Here is an 18,232-nt window from a genome sequence, read left to right on the forward strand (position 1 = left end):
GATACTTCCCTTTGGGTCTCCAAACCGCTGACCAGTCTCTGAATGTTTTGCAACTCGTTCATGGACTCTTTCAAAGATGGCTTGGGGGAGAGAGACGCCCGCTGGGTGCTGGCTTTCGGGAGGGACAGATCTGAAAGAGGACTTGATTCCCGACTGTTCCCGGGCTTGGAGGCTTCCGCACCAGCATTCAAACTGGCAGGCAATCCGGTGGTTAGGAGGCTGGCGCTGGGGGGGATGGCCACCGGGATCTGGTAGGGGTTGAACCGCGGGCGAGGTCGAGCGCTGCTCAGGAAGGGGTTCCGGGAGAGTGAGCTGGCAGTGGTGGCACTGGTCACCGGCATGGCGGAGGCTGCGGCAGCTGCAGCTGCCATGTAAGTGTACGGGTACGGAAAAAGTCCCCCAAAAGTAGGCAGTGGGATTCCCTGTAAGGAGAAAGGAAGAGATGGGAGAAAGGGTCAGCCTCGTCAGATGAACAACAGTTTGTTTAGTGACCGTTTGAAGTTACAACGGCACGGAAAAAAGCGACTTACAACCAGTTTTCACACTTAGGAACATTGCAGCCTTCCCACAGTCACGTGATCAAAATTCAGCTGCTTAGAACGTGATAAAGAGAGGTAAATGATGGCTGGTTGTCTGCCACATCTATTCATCTCCGCACACTGCCTTTTATCCCCAGAGCTAGGGCAGGGCTTCACTAGCAGTCTTCCTTCCCCAGGATCGGCCCATAGATTTCCACTGCTCTCCTCTCCTCTCTGCTTTCTGCACATCCATGCGTCAGGCACTGGACCCAACTGTTCCTCCTCTTTGTCACCAGCCACCTCCAGACCTGAGGGCTGTTGACTCTCCATTTGTGGCTGACAGGCCACAACACAACCAGATGTTATTACATGATCCGGAGTTTGCGTGTGTGAACTTCAAAACCAAGTCATAGGCCTCTCTCGGGAGGTCCCTCAGAACTTCAAATGGTCCCTAAGTGAGCAGTCGAGGAGTAGTTCTCAATTTACAACCATTGGTCTAGTGATGGTTTGAAATTACGCTGGCATAAAAAGCAAGTTAGGGCCTTTTTTGATCCTTACGACCATTGCCGCCTCCCCAGGGTCACACAATCAAAATTCAGGCGCTTGGCAGCTGACTCATATTTAGGACGGTCGCGCCGTCCCAGGGTTACATGATCCCGTTTGGCGAACTTCTGACCGACAAAGTCAGTGGGGAAGCCCGATTCACTTCATGACCGTGTTACTAATGTATCAACTGCTGGGATGCGCTTAACAACTCTGGCAAGCAAGGTCGTAAAATGGGGGCTCAAGTCACTTCACGGCTGTCTCACTTAGCAACGAAAATTTTGGGCTCACTTGTGGCCCTGTAAATCAAGGATCACCCAGAGGTGGGTTGCTCTGGCCGATTCGGTAGTAGAATTCAGGCCTGGGTCGTAGAACCGGCAGCGACCCAGGCCTGCTACACTCCCGAACGGGTTCCCTCGCTGCCACTTGTGAGTGGCCATTTTGGATTTTAGTGACACCGCGTGCTCAGTTCACTGTAAATTGTTCTGCACATGCACCAGTGGTGGGATTCAAATATTTTAACAACTGGTTCTCTGCCCTAATGACCAGCTGGGTAGGCATGGCTCGGTGGTCATGTGATTGGGTGGGTGTGGCCAACTCAACGTCAATCAGGTCGATGGGCGCTTCGCCTTCGCTGTTACAATGTAACGAGGCTTCACCGGAGAGGCAGTTTCTGTAGGCAGGGCAATAAAGATTAGGCTAGAAACAACACCAGAATGTTTCCTTCCTGCCTTCCTTACAGGATTAGCCCTGCGAAGTGATAAAAAACCCAAAATGAGATTTCTTCCAACAACCGGTTCTCCGAACTGCTTAGAAAGTTAACCGCTTCTTCTGAATCGGTGCGAACTGGCTGAATCCCACCACTGGCATGCACGCAATAACGCCGGCAGCTACCCGCCCTTGGGATCACCTATACCTCTACTCTCGTATGTTTCAATTCCCCCCGCACCCCGGTGCTAGAAAATCAAGAGAAGTGCAAAGCTGTCGGACCAACAACTGCGTTCTTCATTTGCACCAACAGTTGTGACCAATTACAGCTGGGTTTCCTGGGAATCCAGTAAATTCCCATAAATACTGCAGGCAGTTTCCCACCCACGTCAAACCTTTCCTCGATTTATTTGCTTAGTAACTGTATATCCTGCCCAGTCTTTGGTGGGTTGGCTGGGACCCATAAGAGAAAACGGCTACATTAAAAAAAATAAAAAAGGAAGAAATCAGGATGATAAATTTTAAATGCAACGTAAAATATCAGCAAAGGAAACGCCGTCCAGCTAAGAAAGCTAAAAGCAGTAACTTCGACTTTTTTTAATTAAAAAAAACCCATGACGCAAGTAGTCCTCGACTTACAACAGCTTGTTTAGTGACCGTTCGAAGTTACCACGGCACTGAAAAAAAGTGACCTACGACCGTTTCTCACACGTACAGCTGTTGCAGCATTTCCATGGTCAAAAAATTCAGACATTTGGCACATGACGGGATCAAAAAAAATCAGACTTCTGGTAAATGACTCACATATATGACGGTTGCAGCGTGGGTGGGTGAGTGGGTGGGTGTGTCACATGATCCCCACTTAACAACCGAGTTACTAACTGAACAGCTGCAGTGATGACTGTCTTAACAACTGGTCGTAAAGTAGGGCAAAACAAAACTCACTTAACAAATGTCTCACTTAACAGAAATTTTGGCTCAGTTGAGCTCGTAGGTTGTGGACTACCTGTAATAAATATATATATAAGTTTTTAAGAAGAGGGCGGGCAACCATTTGTCTGAAATGATATAGGGCAGTGTTGGCTAACCTTCTTGGTGCCAAGTGCCCAGTAAAAGCCCAAAATGCAATGCAAGCACTCCCCTGCATGTGCTCTCCCATCAGTGGTGGGTTTCAAAAATTTTTAGAACCTCTTCTGTAGGTGTGGCCTGCTTTGTGGGAGTGGCTTGCCAGCCATGTGACCGGGTGGGAGTAGCTTGCCAGCCATGTGACTGTGTGGGCGTGGCCAACTTGTAAAATGTGGTGAAACTCACTTAGCAACGCTCTTGCTTAACAACCAAAATGTTGGCTCAGAAACTCTGGCATTGAGTGTGCAAGTCTTAAAGCTGTCAAGACTCTTTTGGAAAAGAAAACCCCAGGGGTGTTCAAACTTGACAGCTTTAAGACTTGTGGACTTCAACTCCCAGAATTCCTCCTCCAGTCATGTTGGCTCAGGAACTCTGGCATTGAAGTGTGCAAGTCTTAAAGCTGTCAAGTTACAAGACCCTTGCACCCCTAACCCTTTAGGAAAAAGAAACTCCAGGGGTGTTCAAAGTTGACAGCTTTAAGACTTGTGGACTTCAACTCCCAGAATTCCTCCTCTCGCTCTTCATCTTGATGATGTGTGGACGGGCGGGGGGAGGGAGCTGGAACCAGTTCTAAAAGCCACTGTAGCTTTGTGGAACCTCTTCTATAGAAGAGGTGAGAACTGGCAGGAACCCACCCCTGCCCCCCACGTGTCCTGCCCCCCATGTGCGTGTGCCCACATGCATTCACACACATCCCCCGTGCACTGCCTGGCCCATTTTTGGCTTCCAGGTTGGTACAGGAGGCTTTCCAGGCCCAAAACAAGGGGTGGGTGGCACGCGGCATGCGTGGGAACCCCAAAAATGCAATGCGAGCCTCCCTCCCAGCACATGTGCTCCACCACATGCCCATGCGCAGCAGACACCCAAAGAGCAGCTGGCCGTCAGGAGGTGCACACTCATGCGCAGTGGAGCTGGGTTGGGGCAACAGCTGGAGCACCCACAGAGAGATGTGCCATCACGGGTATAGGGTTTCCTGCCTTAGCAGGGGGTTGGACTAGAAGACCTCCAAGGTCCCTTCCAGCTCTGTTATTCTATTCTATTATGACCATACTTGCAGTGACATATTTGAAGTCCTGAGCCCGCTCAATAGAGTGACATAGGAACAATCCTCACACTTACGTCGGTCACAGTGTCTTTGTGGTGCTGTGATCCTTGGCAACAATCACACATTTGCAATACAGCTAGTCCTCGACTGACAACGCTCCATTTAGCGACCGTTCGAAGTTACGACGGTGCTGAAAAAGGTGACGTAGGGTCAGTTTTCACTTTTACGACCGTTTCAGCGTCCCCGTGGTCACACGATTATCATTCAGCTGCTCGGCAGTTGAACTCATTTGTATTTATTTTTTAATTTGGAAAATTTATATTGCCGCCAACTCGCTCACGGCAGCAATTATGACAGTTGTGTTTCCGGGCTGACGCAAAGGATTCACTTAACAACTGGGTTACTAACATAACAACTGCAGTGATTTGCTTAACAACTATGGCAAGAAAGGTAGAAATAGGGCGAAACTCACCGATCAATTGTCTCGCTTAGCAACAGAAATGTTGTGGTTTAGTTACCGTCACAGGGTCAAGGACCGTCAATAAAATAATTTATGGATTGCGTCAATCCTTATCTAACATATGCTTAACTGGAAGAGTGACTCATCTTCCCTCTCTCTTCGTCATATGGACTAGAATTAGTAATTAAATTGGATTGTTCTTCCTGCTACAAAATGAAACCATGTTGCTTGGCTGTTTTCCATCCTACCTGCCAAAATAATTTGTCAGGGCAACCCAGATTTTATTTCACAATATAATATTTTGAGCGTCTGTTCCGAAATTAGGCCTGCTAGGAAATGCAAGGGACGAGTCAAAACACGGGATGTGCGGAGGCTCAGTGGCTAAGACGCTGAGCTTGTCGATCAGAAAGGTCGGCAGTTCGAATCCCTAGCGCCGCGTAACAGAGTGAGCTCCCGTGACTTGTCCCAGCTTCTGCCAATCTAGCAGTTCGAAAGCACGTAAAAAATGCAAGTAGAAAAATAGGAACCACCTTTGGTGGGAGGGAACAGCGTTCCATGCGCCTTCAGTATTTAGTCATGCCGGCCATATGACCACGGAGACGTCTTTGGACAGCGCTGGCTCTTCAGCTTTGAAACAGAGATGAGCACCGCCCCCCCTAGAGTTGGGAACAACTAGCACATATGTGCAAGAGGAACCTTTGCCTTTTATATATATGGAACTTGTTCTGCTGCCCCCCAGAAGTACTCTACAAGCCTCCTAAAGGCTATTCATGCCCTTTTTTAAAAAAAAATGAGCCCATTTTTGTGAAAAACAGGCCGTTTTTGGGAGGGCTGCAGGGTGCAAAAACTTTTTATTTGCATCTTCAAAATCTTGCCGCGTCTTATACTCTGGTGCATCTTATACGCCGAAAAATACGGCAATTCATTTTTTCCCCAGGTAAGAGTGCACAGAAATGCAATCTTAATTTGGAAAGCTTATCTGTGCAATATTTAAGCACTTAAGAAAGGAACCTAAAACAATAGAATAATTCAGACCTGGGCATTTTACGGATCCCCTAATGACATCTGTTGTTTTGGATGCTTTTATCTAGCCAGCCTGTGATCAATTGAAATAAGAAATCAAATATAAATAAATATATGCCATACATGCAATAGAAATGCATTGCTTTTGTTTTGAAGGTGACTGCTATGGTTTTTTTTCCAATTTACATACGTGTGTGGGCGTGCGAGCTTACTCCCCTGCGCAGTCCAGGTAGTCCTCAACTTACGACCACAAGCGAGCCCCAAATTTCATATTGTTAAGTGAGACATTGGTTAAGTGAGCTTTGCCCCTTTTTACAATCTTTCTCGCCACAGTTGTTAAGTGAATCACTGCCGTTGATAAGTTAGTAAGCTGGCTGTTAAGTGAGTCCAGCTTCGTCGTTGACTTTGCTTGTCAAAAGGTCGCAAAAGAGGATCGCATGATCTCAGGACACAGCAACGGTCGTAAGTATGAATCGGTTGCCAGGCAGCTGAAGTTGGATCCCATGATTGTGGAGAATGCTACAAAGCTTGTAACTGCGTAAAATGGCACTTTTTTCAGTGCTGTCGTAACTTTGAATAGAATGGTTGTAAGTTAAGAATTATTTGCAGAATTATTTGTAATGCGTTGGTCCTATTGGTTCCCACAACAGCCTCAGTTTCTCCTGCAACCCCTGGGGAAAATTAATTGCCCACTGTTGGAATAACTCTATCTAGAGCTACAAGGCAGCAATCTCTTCAGCCTAATGAAATAAAGGGGGGGGGGGGAATGACAACGCAATTAAACAGAAAAGATAAAACTCCTTGTGCTTTTTTTAAAAAAAAACTTTCCTTATGTTCTGGGAAGTCTGAGAAATTAAAAGAATGCATTGGAGCATTGCACCTTCGCATTTCAGAAGCTCTTTTACTATTCCACATCAGATTATCTAGATAACATGGCCTTCTGTATAGGAAGGAGAGGAAATGTTGAAAATAATCTGTTTTTTTACACCTTCCGGCTATTTCTGCTTAGATCTCCTTCCCTTTGTTGTAAGAGAACAGTTGAGTTAGTATACGGTAGCACCTTTTCCAACAATCAAAGGTTATTAAAAGTTTTTGTAATTGTGATCAAGAACCAATATTCCCAGACCTCTTATTTTGACTTCCATGCTTCTTCTGAAATACTTCTTTGATATTTCTATATTAACCTAATGTTCTTATGCAGATAGTCCTCAACTTATGACCAAATAGTTTATAGATAAATAGGTAAGTAAGTAAGTAAATTGGTGAGGAGCAGCCAAGTTCTTTCTTTCTTTCTTTCTTTCTTTCTTTCTTTCTTTCTATCTATCTTTCTCTCTTTCTCTCTTTCTCTCTTTCTTTCTTTTCTTTCTTTTTCTTTCTCTCTTTCTTTCCGTTTTCTTTCGTTGCTTTTCCTTTCTTTCTACAGTATCATCTATCTATCTATCTATCTATCTATCTATCAATCATCTATCTAACTATCTATCTATCTATCTATCTATCTATCTACTATCTATCTATCTAACTAACTTATCTACTCTATCTATCTATCTATCTATCTATCTATCTATCTATCTATCTATCTATCTATCTAATTATATCTATCTATATAATCTATCTCTCTATCTATCATCTCTCTATCTAGGTATCTAATTATATCTATCTATATTATCTATCCATCATCTATCTATCTATTTATCTATCTATCTATCATCTTCTATCTATCTATTCCACCTTTCACAGGTTAATGGCTTCTAACAATGCCCTTCCTGCCTCTTGCTGAGAAAGGTGGCTTTAGAAATTAAGAAAATAAAATGAAATAAAATTAGTGAGAAGCAGCGAAAAGCTTTATTTCTTTATTTATTTTTCCATTTACGCCATTATTCATTTATTTATATCCTGCCTTTGGTTAACTCGATGGCCTCTAACAAGGCTGCAGCCTTCCTGCCTCTCCTTGCTATGACGGGTGGCTATAAAAATTAAAGAAACATAGAAAAGCATAGTCCCACCACATCCTATAAAATTATGTTTGCTCCCCAAAATTTCTCTTCCTGCCTCTTCCTGAGAAAGGTGGCTTTAAAAATTAAAATAATAAAATATTAGTGAGAAATTATGTTTGCTCCCCCAAATTTCTCTTCCTGCCTCTTACTGAGAAAGGTGGCTTTAAAAATTAAAATAACAAAATAAAATATTAGTGAGAAATTATGTTTGCTCCCCAAAATTTCTCTTCCTGCCTCTTCCTGAGAAAGGTGGCTTTAAAAATTAAAATAACAAAATAAAATATTCGTGAAAAATTATGTTTGCTCCCCAAAATTTCTCTTCCTGCCTCTTCCTGAGAAAGGTGGCTTTAAAAATTAAAATAACAAAATAAAATATTCGTGAAAAATTATATTTGCTCCCCAAAATTTCTCTTCCTGCCTCTTCCTGAGAAAGGTGGCTTTAAAAATTAAAATAACAAAATAAAATATTCGTGAAAAATTATGTTTGCTCCCCAAAATTTCTCTTCCTGCCTCTTCCTGAGAAAGGTGGCTTTAAAAATTAAAATAACAAAATAAAATATTCGTGAAAAATTATATTTGCTCCCCAAAATTTCTCTTCCTGCCTCTTCCTGAGAAAGGTGGCTTTAAAAATTAAAATAACAAAATAAAATATTCGTGAAAAATTATATTTGCTCCCCAAAATTTCTCTTCCTGCCTCTTACTGAGAAAGGTGGCTTTAAAAATCAAAATGATAAAATAAAATATTAGTGAGAAATTATATTTGCTCCCCAAAATTTTTCTTCCTGCCTCTTCCTGAGAAAGGTGGCTTTAAAAATTAAAATAACAAAATAAAATATTCGTGAAAAATTATGTTTGCTCCCCAAAATTTCTCTTCCTGCCTCTTACTGAGAAAGGTGGCTTTAAAAATTAAAATGACAAAATAAAATATTAGTGAGAAATTATGATTGCTCCCCAAAATTTCTCTCGCAGGAAGGAGCAGCGTTTCTATCAGTGCTCATTCCCACCCTTGAGAAAGTGATTGGGCATTTTTATTTACAAAATATAGACCCACAGGGTTGGAAGGGACCTTGGAGGTCTTCTAGTCCAACCCTCTGCTCATGCAGGAGATCCTATACCCGTGATGGCAAATCTATGGCATGCGTACCAGAGGTGGCACGCAGAGCCTTCTTTGCGGGCACGCACACCGTTGCCAGCTGCTATTCTGGTTGCTGGCACTGGAGCCTGAAAACGGCTTGAAAAATGACCCCAAACCACGGCATTTTTCAGGCCGTTTTGGGGCTGTTTGGGAGCTGATTTCAGACCATTTTGGGGGCGTTTTCCAGGCCATCTTTGGGCCGTTTTTCATGCCATTTTGGGGAGCATATTTTGGCTGGAAAAAACAGCCTGAAAATGCCCAGAAAACAGCCCAAAAAACGGCCAAAAAACAGGCATGCACATGCCAGCTAGCCGATCTTCGGGTTTCCAGTTTTTCTGTGCGCACGCATGCATGCACCTTCCAGTTTGGGCTTTTTGTGCCCAAAAGGTTCGCCATCATTGCCCTATATCATTCCAATGTTTTCCCTACAATCATTAAAGACATTCCCCGTCTTCCCTTCTCCCCTCTTAAACCTGATAAAGGAAATTTCTTCAAAAGCTATTTTAACAGAATACTAGACTTGGGAAGGGGCCTTGGAGGTCTTCTAGTCCAACCCCGTTCAAGTAGAAGACCTATACCATTCCAGACAAATGGCTGTCCAATGTTTTCCCTGAAAGCATTAAAGACATTCCCTCACTCTCCTTCTCTCCTCTTAAACCTGATAAAGGAAATTTCCGCAAAGCTATTTTAACAGAATAACAGACTTGGGAAGGGACCTCAGAGATCTTCCAGTCCAACCCCCTGTTCAGGCAGGAGACACTCTATCAATCTGGACAAATGGCTGTCCAATGTTTTCCCTAAAAGCATTAAAGACATTCCCTCCCCTCCTCCTTTTCTCCACCCAAACTTTATGGAAGAGAGTTCTGAATTTCGTTCCGCACGAGCAGTTTACGGTGCCCGTGGGATTAATTGTTTCCCCCCCCCCCCACTGGGCTACTGCAAAAGTTGCAAACGTTTGCTGCCAAATCGAAGCATGGAGGCTGGGTGCGATGCCAGCTTTAAGTCAGCTTCGGGAAGCTGGTGGGGGTTTTTTTTAGTCCACTTGAAACTTACCATAAATGTACAAACAGGACGGTATAACAATTCCACATCTGCTTATCATAAGCTCTAAGGCACCCTTTGCATCCTTAAGGACTAGAAACTGTTGTTGTTGTTTTTAAAAAAAACTATGCCTGAGAATTTGCTGACGTAGGTTGCAGCTTTTGGGGGGCTGGTTGGGAGGACAAAAACTCACAGAGAGGTCAAAATGCATCCGGCTTATAGCTCCCAAAACTGCCTGGGTGGGGAAGGACGGGCTGTTGCCCCTCCAAAGGTTGGGGTGGACTTGTTAGATAAAACATAGCATGGATGTTTCCTTGCTCTGTTGCCTAAAAAGGGGACTTTCAAAAAAGCACCATTCACACTTCTGGGACTCAAAATGTGGTCCTCCGTTCTTGGTTTATCTCTTTCATTCTTTCTTTCTTTCTCTCTCTTGCTTTCCTTCTTGCTTTCTTCCTTCCCTTCCTCCTTCCTTCCTTTCTTTCTCTCTTTCTTTCTCTCTTTCTTTTTTCCTTCTTGCTTTCTCCCTTCCCTCCATTCTTTTTTTCTCTCTCTCTCTTTCTTTCTTTCCTTCTTGCTTTCTCCCTTCCCTCCTTTCTTTCTTTCTTTCTTTCTTTCTTTCTTTCTTTCTCTCTTTCTTTCTCTCTTTCTTTTTTCCTTCTTGCTTTCTCCCTACCCTTCCTCCTTTCTTTCTTTCTTTCTTTCTTTCTCTCTCTTTCTTTCCTTCTTGCTTTCTTCCTTCCCTTCCTCCTTTCTTTCTTTCTTTTTCTTTCTTTCTTGCTTTTTCTCTCTCTCTTGCTTTCCTTCTTGCTTTCTTCTTTCTCTCCTCTCTCTCTTTCCTTCCTTTCATATCCCACCCTTATTATTTTTATCAATAACTCAAGGCAGCAAACATAACCAACACGTCTACTTCTATTTTCCCACGCCAACAACAACTTTGTGAAGTGAGTTGGGTCAAAAGAGAGTCAGTGGCCCGAAGTCACCCAGCTGGTTTCCGTGCCTAAAGCGGACTAGAACTCTCCATCTCCCGGTGATTGGGCCAAAGTCACCCAATGGGTTCATGCTTTAGATGGGACTAGAACTCTCCATCTCCCGGTGATTGGGCCAAAATCACCCAGCTGGTTTTAATGCCTAAGGCAGGACTAGAATTCTCCATCTCCCGGTGATTGAGCCAACATCACCCAGTTGGTTTCCATGCCTAAGGCAGGACTAGAACTCGCCATCTCCTGGCCCAAAGTCTCCCAGCTGGCTTTCACGGCTAAGGCAGGACTTGAATTCACAGTCTCATGCTTTTAAGTACTTTGATATCCTGCATAAGGAGTCGGCGACTGATCTCTCCGTGCCTATAGGTAGTCCTTGACTTACGACCGCAATTGAGACTGGAAGTTCCATTGCTAAGCAAGGTGGTTATTAAGTGAGTCACACTTGATTTTAAGACATTTTTGCTGTGCTCATTCAGATAACCACTTCAGTGACTTACAACCATTCTTTAGTGACTATTCACAGTTACAACATCACTTAGAGAAGTGGCTTATGACCGTTTTTCACACAACCATCGCAGCAATGCCTGTGATGACCTGATCCAAATTTTGACAACTTGGCAACTGGCTCATATTTACGACGGTTACAGTGTTCTGGGATCATGTGACCACTTTTTATGACCAGGGGGTAGCCAGATTCACTAAACAACCGGGTTACTAACTTAACAACTGTCACGGAGAAAATGTAGCTCTCTGGTCACTAAACGTTGACCCAAAATTAATAACACATCATCAGTCCACTGTTCTCGTTGATATTCCATGCGTTCTTGGCAGTAAATATGTTTGCAGACTTCAGCAAATTCTGATATATATATTTAGGAACAGTGCACAACTGTGCAATGATTTGAAAAACGTCCTTCAAATTCTTAAAACTTTCTTCAAGTCACAGTCCGGGATTTTTTTTTGTTTTTTTGTTTAGACTACGGTAACCGATGAAAGCAAAAATCGATAACCATCTGCAGATCAAGCCTCAGAACATGAGGCTTAAATTTAAAAAAAAATCTAATGGGTCCATGCAATTCATGCAATAATCGGTAAGTGCAATTTTCTGCCATAAGGTGACTGATTGGTTAGAATTTAGAATAATAGAGTTGGAGAGACCTTGGAGGTCTTCTAGTCCAACCCCCTGCCTAGGCAGGAGACCTTATACCGTTTCAGACAAATGGCTATCCAACATCTTCTTCAAGACTGCCAGTGTTGGGGCATTCACAATTTCTGGAGGCAAGCTGTTCCACTGATTAATTGTTCTAACTGTCAGGAAGTTTCTCCTCAGTTCTCTCTTTGATTAGTTTCCACCCATTGCTTCTTGTTCTACCCTCAGGTGCCTTGGAGAATAGCTTGACTCCCTCTTCTTTGGGGCAGCCCCTGAGATATTGGGAGACTGCTATCATGTCTCCCTTAGTCCTTCTTTCTATTAAACTAGACATACTCAGTTCCTGCAACCGTTCTTCATATGTTTTAGTCTCCAGTCCCCTAATCATCCTTGTTGCTCTTCTCTGCACTCTTTCTAGAGCAGTGATGGCGAACCTATGGCATGTGTGCCACAGGTGGCACGCGAAGCCATTTGTCAGGGCACGCGAGGCGCTGCCCTGTCAGCTGACCAGCGCACATGCGTGCGCTGGCCAGCTGAGTTCACCATTTTTAAAAACCATTTTTTGCCCTCCCCAGGCTCCAGAGGCTTTATAGGAGCCTGGGGAGGGCGAAAAGAGCCTCCCCCGCCCCCCCCGGAGGCCCTCCGGAGGCTTCAGGGACCGTCCGGAGGCTTCCCTGAAGCCTTCGGAGCGCTTAAAACGACCCTCCGAGCAAAATGGAAGTCACTTCCGGTTTGCTCGGAGGGTCATTTTAAGCGTTTTGAAGGCTTCAGGGAAGTCTCCGGACGGTCCCTGAAGCCTCCGGAGGGCCTCTGGGGGGGGGGGGGGGCTCTTTTCGCCTTCCCCAGGCTCCTATAAAGCCTCTGGAGCCTGGGGAGGGTGAAAAAAGCATGTAAAAGTGGGGGGTCGCGCCCTTTGTGCGCGCATGCACACTGGGGGGGTCACGCATTGCATTATGGGTGCGGCACGCCCGCACACGACCCCCCCCCCCTGCGCTCCCCCCAGTTGTGGCACGCGAGCCAAAAAAGGTTCGCCATCACTGTTCTAGAGTCTCCACATCTTTTCTACATCGTGGTGACCAGAACTGGATGCCGTATTCCAAGTGTGGCCTTACCAAGGCCTTATAAAGTGGTATTAACCCTTCACGTGATCTTGATTCTCTCCCTCTGTTGATGCAGCCTAGAACTGTGTTGGCTTTTTTGGCAGCTGCTGCACACGGCTGGCTCCTATTTAAATGGTTGTCCCATAGGACTCCAAGATCCCCCCACAGTTACTACTACTGAGCAAGGTACCACCTATACTGTACCACATATACTGTTATTATGCTTGCATTTTAATAGATTTCTCTCTCACGCGACAATAAGTACCATTTTATTTTAAGTTGAAGTCCACGATATTCAGTTGATATTCTCTTGATAAAAGTGTGAATTGAGGCCACAATTCAAGGAGTTTTAATGAATCTAAAAGGCATTATCTTTTAACAAGATATCTTTTAACAATATTAACAAGATTATCTTTTAACAATAAATTTGCTTTATTGATTAGCTGAAAATTATCTTTTAATCTCCGGAAAAAAATGGTACTTCTTGTTTTGAACTGACTCATGGGTGCATTAGATTAATCAAACTATTTTCCCCCTCCTTGGCTGAAGAAAAAAAAATTCGAGGAACCACTTTTGAAATAAATTATTCAGAATTATTTCAACTCCTTTGAAAAGAGATGTAGTGGGATAAATTGCTATATGAGGTGTTTTGCACACATTTCTTTAAAAGGCAGTTCCTAGGTAGCACAAATTTCAGAAGATGATATTCAGGTAAATACACTCTTACATAGGTAGTCCTCAACTTACGACCACAATCGAACCCAAAATGTATGTTGCTAAGTGAGTTTTGCCCCATTTTACTGCTTTTCTTGCCATGGTTGTTCAGTGAATCACTGCCGTTAAGTTAGTCACACCGCCGTTAAGTGAGTCTGGCTTCCCCATTGATTTTACTTGTCAGAAGATTGCAAAAGGGGATACTGAACCCGGAATACTGCAGCTGTCATAAAAACATGTCAGCTGCCAAGCATATGAATTTTTGATCATGTGACCACTGTGCAACAGACATCATGTGACTGGGCAATGCTGGGAGTTGAAGTCCTACCTTAAAATTCCCAAGGCTGAAAAAACACTGGGGTCATATTATTACCATATTATGATAATAAGGCAGTGGTGAAATTCTTTTTTTTTTTAACTACCGGTTCTGTGGGCGTGGCTTGGTGGGCGTGGCTTGGTGGGCATGGCAGGGGAAGGATCCTGCAAAATCTCCATTCCCACCCTATTCTGGGGCCAACCAGAGGTGGCATTTGCCAGTTCTCCAAACTACTCAAAATTTCCACTACCAGTTCTCCAGAACCTGCTGGATTTCACCCCTGTAATAAGGATCAAACACGTATTATTAAGCCTACACATTTTTCTTCAACTGCTCCTTGTCGGTAAGAGGCGCACAAGAATGTTGCACAAACAACATTCATTTTTTGGAAAAAAAAAAACCACATTATTTATGTTCAGCCGTGCCCATTTTGCAATGACCATTTTTAGACTCGAACATCTATTTATTGGACAAAATTCCCAACGGTGATGTCAAAACTGTGATTGCAACTGTTTTGCCATTAATTGGGGCTTAAGACGCAATATCTTTTGGGGCTTGGGGGCTTTCAGCTCAACCGAAACGGACGCGACACTCGCGCTTCATGCGTAAGAGTGACCCTCTCCAAAAAAATGAAATCCAGATTTTTGGCATTGCCCAAATGTAAGCAAGCTCACCCTTCCCATTAAAGCAGGGTTTTAAAGTTGACTAGAACTGTTTTGTCTTTTTATCAACAAAAGTATTCTATGATATCAAGTAGGTATTTTTCACTGTTTTAGCCAATACCTGAATTATAATGCAATTATTACAGCTACTCTTTTTCCCAAAAAATAAGGCCTTCCCAGGATAATAAGCCCAATCGGAGTTTTCAGCACATGCCCTAAAATAAACCCTCCCCAAAAATAAGCCCTCCCCCAAAATATTGCAGCACAGCAGCATCCATGAGGTGACCACACCCGCTGCCTGCTGCACCCCAAAAAGAATAAGACCTCCCCAAAAATAAGGCCAAGCGCTTATTTCGGGGGGGACAATGAAAATAAGACCCTGTCTCACTTAGCAACAGAAACTTTGGGCTCGGTTTTGGTGGTAAGTCGTGAAACATGGTAAGTATGGTTAATCCTCACCATACGACCAAAACCGAGGCCAAAATTTCTGTTGCTAAGTGAGACAGTTGTTAAATGGATTTTTGCCCTGTTTTACGACCTTTCTTGCTACAAGTTTAAGCGAATACGGCAGTTGTTAGGTTAGTAACATGGTTGCGATGTAAATCTGGCTTCCCCATTGACTTGGCTTGTCAGACGGTCGCAAAATGGAATTATGTGACCCCGGGACATGCAGTCGTCATAAATATGAGTCAGTTGACAAACATCTGAATTTTGATCGTGTGACCATGGGGAGGCTGCAACTGTTGTGTGGGAAATGGCCATAAGTCACATTTTCAGTGATGTTGTAACTTTCAATTGACACTAAATGAATTGTCGTAAGTCGAGGATCACCTGTAGTGTACATTTTTTTCCTTGTCCACCCACACAATTTGCAAAAAAAATAATAAAAGAAACATTTCAATAAAGGGAACTTCCAAGGATGGATTACAACATACGGCCTCAATGTACGACCGCAACTGAGCCCAAAATTTATGTTACTAAGTGAGTTTTATATATATCCATGTGCAGAAATGGACAGACTAATGTTTACTATTAAGGATAAAGAAGAAACTGAATGTTTTTTGACATGGGATGTATTTTATCAATGGTTAGACAATAGAAACAGAAGTTAGAAAGGATGAGATAGAAAAAGAGGAAATGTTATTGTGGAGAGAACTTGAAGATGATGATGTTATGTATTATTGTTATTAGACTATTATATAATTATATTATTACTATTGTGATGAATATAGCAACAAATATGTGGATTATGATTGCTCAAATAATGGTACCCAGTTCATACACTGTTTTATGGAAATGGGAAGTAATATAAATAAAACAAATTTTAAAAATGGGGAAGAAATAATATAAATATATAAATGACAATCGCCTTGTTTAAAATGGCAATTGAGATTTCAATTGTGGTCATAAATCAAGGACTACCCTTATTCCACATCCCAACATATTTTGGCAATCAAGAACAAATCTTCATCGCTTACTCTGCAACCCCTTAGCTGCCTTGACACATCGTGCTTAGCCACGCTTAATTTAGCCAAAATTTACTCAATTAGCCCAGTGATGACATTCTTTTTTTTTTTTTTACTACCGGTTCTGTGGGCATGGCTTGGTGGACGTGGCAGGGGAAGGATACTGCAAAATCTCCATTCCCATCTCATTCTGGAGCCAGCCAGAGGTAGTATTTGCCAATTCTTCAAACTACTCAAAATTTCTGCTACCAGTTCTCCAGAACCTGTGAGAACCTGCTGAATTTCACCCCTGAATTAGCCCCATTTTCTGGACACAGGGGGTCCTTCTGCGAACTGCGGAAGGACGGTTTGAATAATAATAGCAATAGCCCTTAGACTTATATACCGCTTCACAGTGCTTTTACAGCCTTCTCTAAGCGGTTTACAGAGTCAGCCTGTTGCCCCCAACAATCTTGAGTCCTCATTTTACCCACCTTGGAAGGATGGAAAGCTGAGTCAACCTTGAATCAGTCAGGATTGAACCCCTGACAATGGGCAGAGTTTGCCTACAATAATATTTAGACTTATATACCGTTTCATAGTGACAGCCCTGTCTAAGCGATTTACAGAGTCAGCCTCTTGCCCCCAACAATCTGGGTCCTCATTTGACCCAACTCGGAAAGATGGAAGGCTGAGTCAACCTTGAGTTGGTGAGATTTGAACTGCCGAACTACAGCTAGCAGTCAGCTGAAGTAGCCTGCAGTACTGCACCACCTCGGCTCTCTAATAACCTAGACCTAGAGGCTAGATTTGAACAGATCTGTTTTTGAGGTCCAATCGCTATTTAGGTTTAAAAAGGTAAGTCCTTCTTGCTATAAAAATCTACAATTGCAAAACAAATGGCAAAGTTTGTAAGCGTGCAAAAGAAATCAGTAAAAACAACAACAACAACAAAACCACTAATCCATCCCAGGTAATGCCCTACACTTGTTCTTCCTAGCAACGTCCTCAGTCAACAGTTGACTTTGTCAAGTCAAGTCAACCCAACTGGGAAACATAAGAGAAGAATCTGGGAAAGATATTCTTCGGAGAGAAAAATCAACCCTGAGAATAAGAGATGTTGTCTATAACTCCTGATGTTTCACACAATATTCAGAGAGACATTTGGGGTCCTCTGGAAGTCATAACTGGAAGCCAGCGGAACTGACCGATAGATGATATGAATCAGTGGTGAAATTCAAAACTTTTTACGACTGGTTCTGTGGGCGTGGCTTGGCAGGCATGGCAGGGGAAGGATGCTGCAAAATCTCCATTCCCTCCCCACTCCAGGGGAAGGATGCTGCAAAATCCCCATTCCCTCCCCACTCCAGGGGAAGGATGCTGCAAAATCGTCATTCCCTCCCCACTTCAGGGGAAGGATGCTGCAAAATCGTCATTCCCTCCCCACTCCAGGGGAAGGATGCTGCAAAATCGTCATTCCCTCCCCACTTCAGGGGAAGGATGCTGCAAAATCTCCCTTCCCTTCCCACTCCAGGGGAAGGATACTGCAAAATCGTCATTCCCTCCCCACTCCAGGGGAAGGATGCTGCAAAATCTCCATTCCCTCCCCACTCCAGGGGAAGGATACTGCAAAATCACCATTCCCACCCCACTCTGGGGCCAGCCAGAGGTGGTATTTGCTGGTTCTCCGAACTACTCAAAATCTCTGCCGGTTCTCCAGAACCTGCAGAATCTGTCAGAACCTGCTGGATATCACCCTTGATATGAATCCAAGGGCATGAGATTTTGGACAATGTTATGAGATTTTGCCTTGGGATTCTGGGAGTCGAAGTCCAGCGGTCTTAAAAGTGAGAAATTTGAGCATCGCTTGAACATACAGCCTTCTCATGCACCTTGCATGCTGCAATGGTGATAACTGTGAAAAATGGTCATAATTCACTTTTTTCAGGGCTGTTGTAACTTCATACAATCACTAAACAAATGGTTGTAAATCCAGGACTACTTATATATAAACATACTTTAAAAATATATACCGTACATATAAACATATGGGGAACGGTTGCAGGAATTGAGCATGGCTAGTTTAATGAAAAGAAGGACTAGGGGAGACATGATAGCAGTGTTCCAATATTTCAGGGGTTGCCACAAAGAAGAGGGGGTCAAACTATTTTCCAAATCACCTGAGGGTAGAACAAGAAGCAATGGGTGGAAACTAATCAAGGAGAGAAGCAACTGAGAACTGAGGAGAAATTTCCTGACAGTTAGAACAATGA

General features: G+C 43.4%; 1 protein-coding gene across 1 annotated transcript in view; it reads right to left on the reverse strand.

Moving 5' to 3' along the window:
• The window catches only part of TBX2 (T-box transcription factor 2), a 57,314-nt gene that overhangs the window by 1,678 nt on the left and 37,404 nt on the right, over nucleotides 1-18,232 (reverse strand). The window contains exon 7 of the mRNA XM_081945934.1: nucleotides 1-422. This exon is cut by the window's left edge and continues 1,678 nt beyond it. Coding sequence (XP_081802060.1) covers nucleotides 1-422 — 422 coding nt within the window. The remainder of the gene's footprint in view (nucleotides 423-18,232) is intronic.

This window comes from Natrix helvetica (genome assembly GCF_964273705.1).
Source record: "Natrix helvetica genome assembly, chromosome: 2".
Taxonomy (NCBI): domain Eukaryota; kingdom Metazoa; phylum Chordata; class Lepidosauria; order Squamata; family Natricidae; genus Natrix; species Natrix helvetica.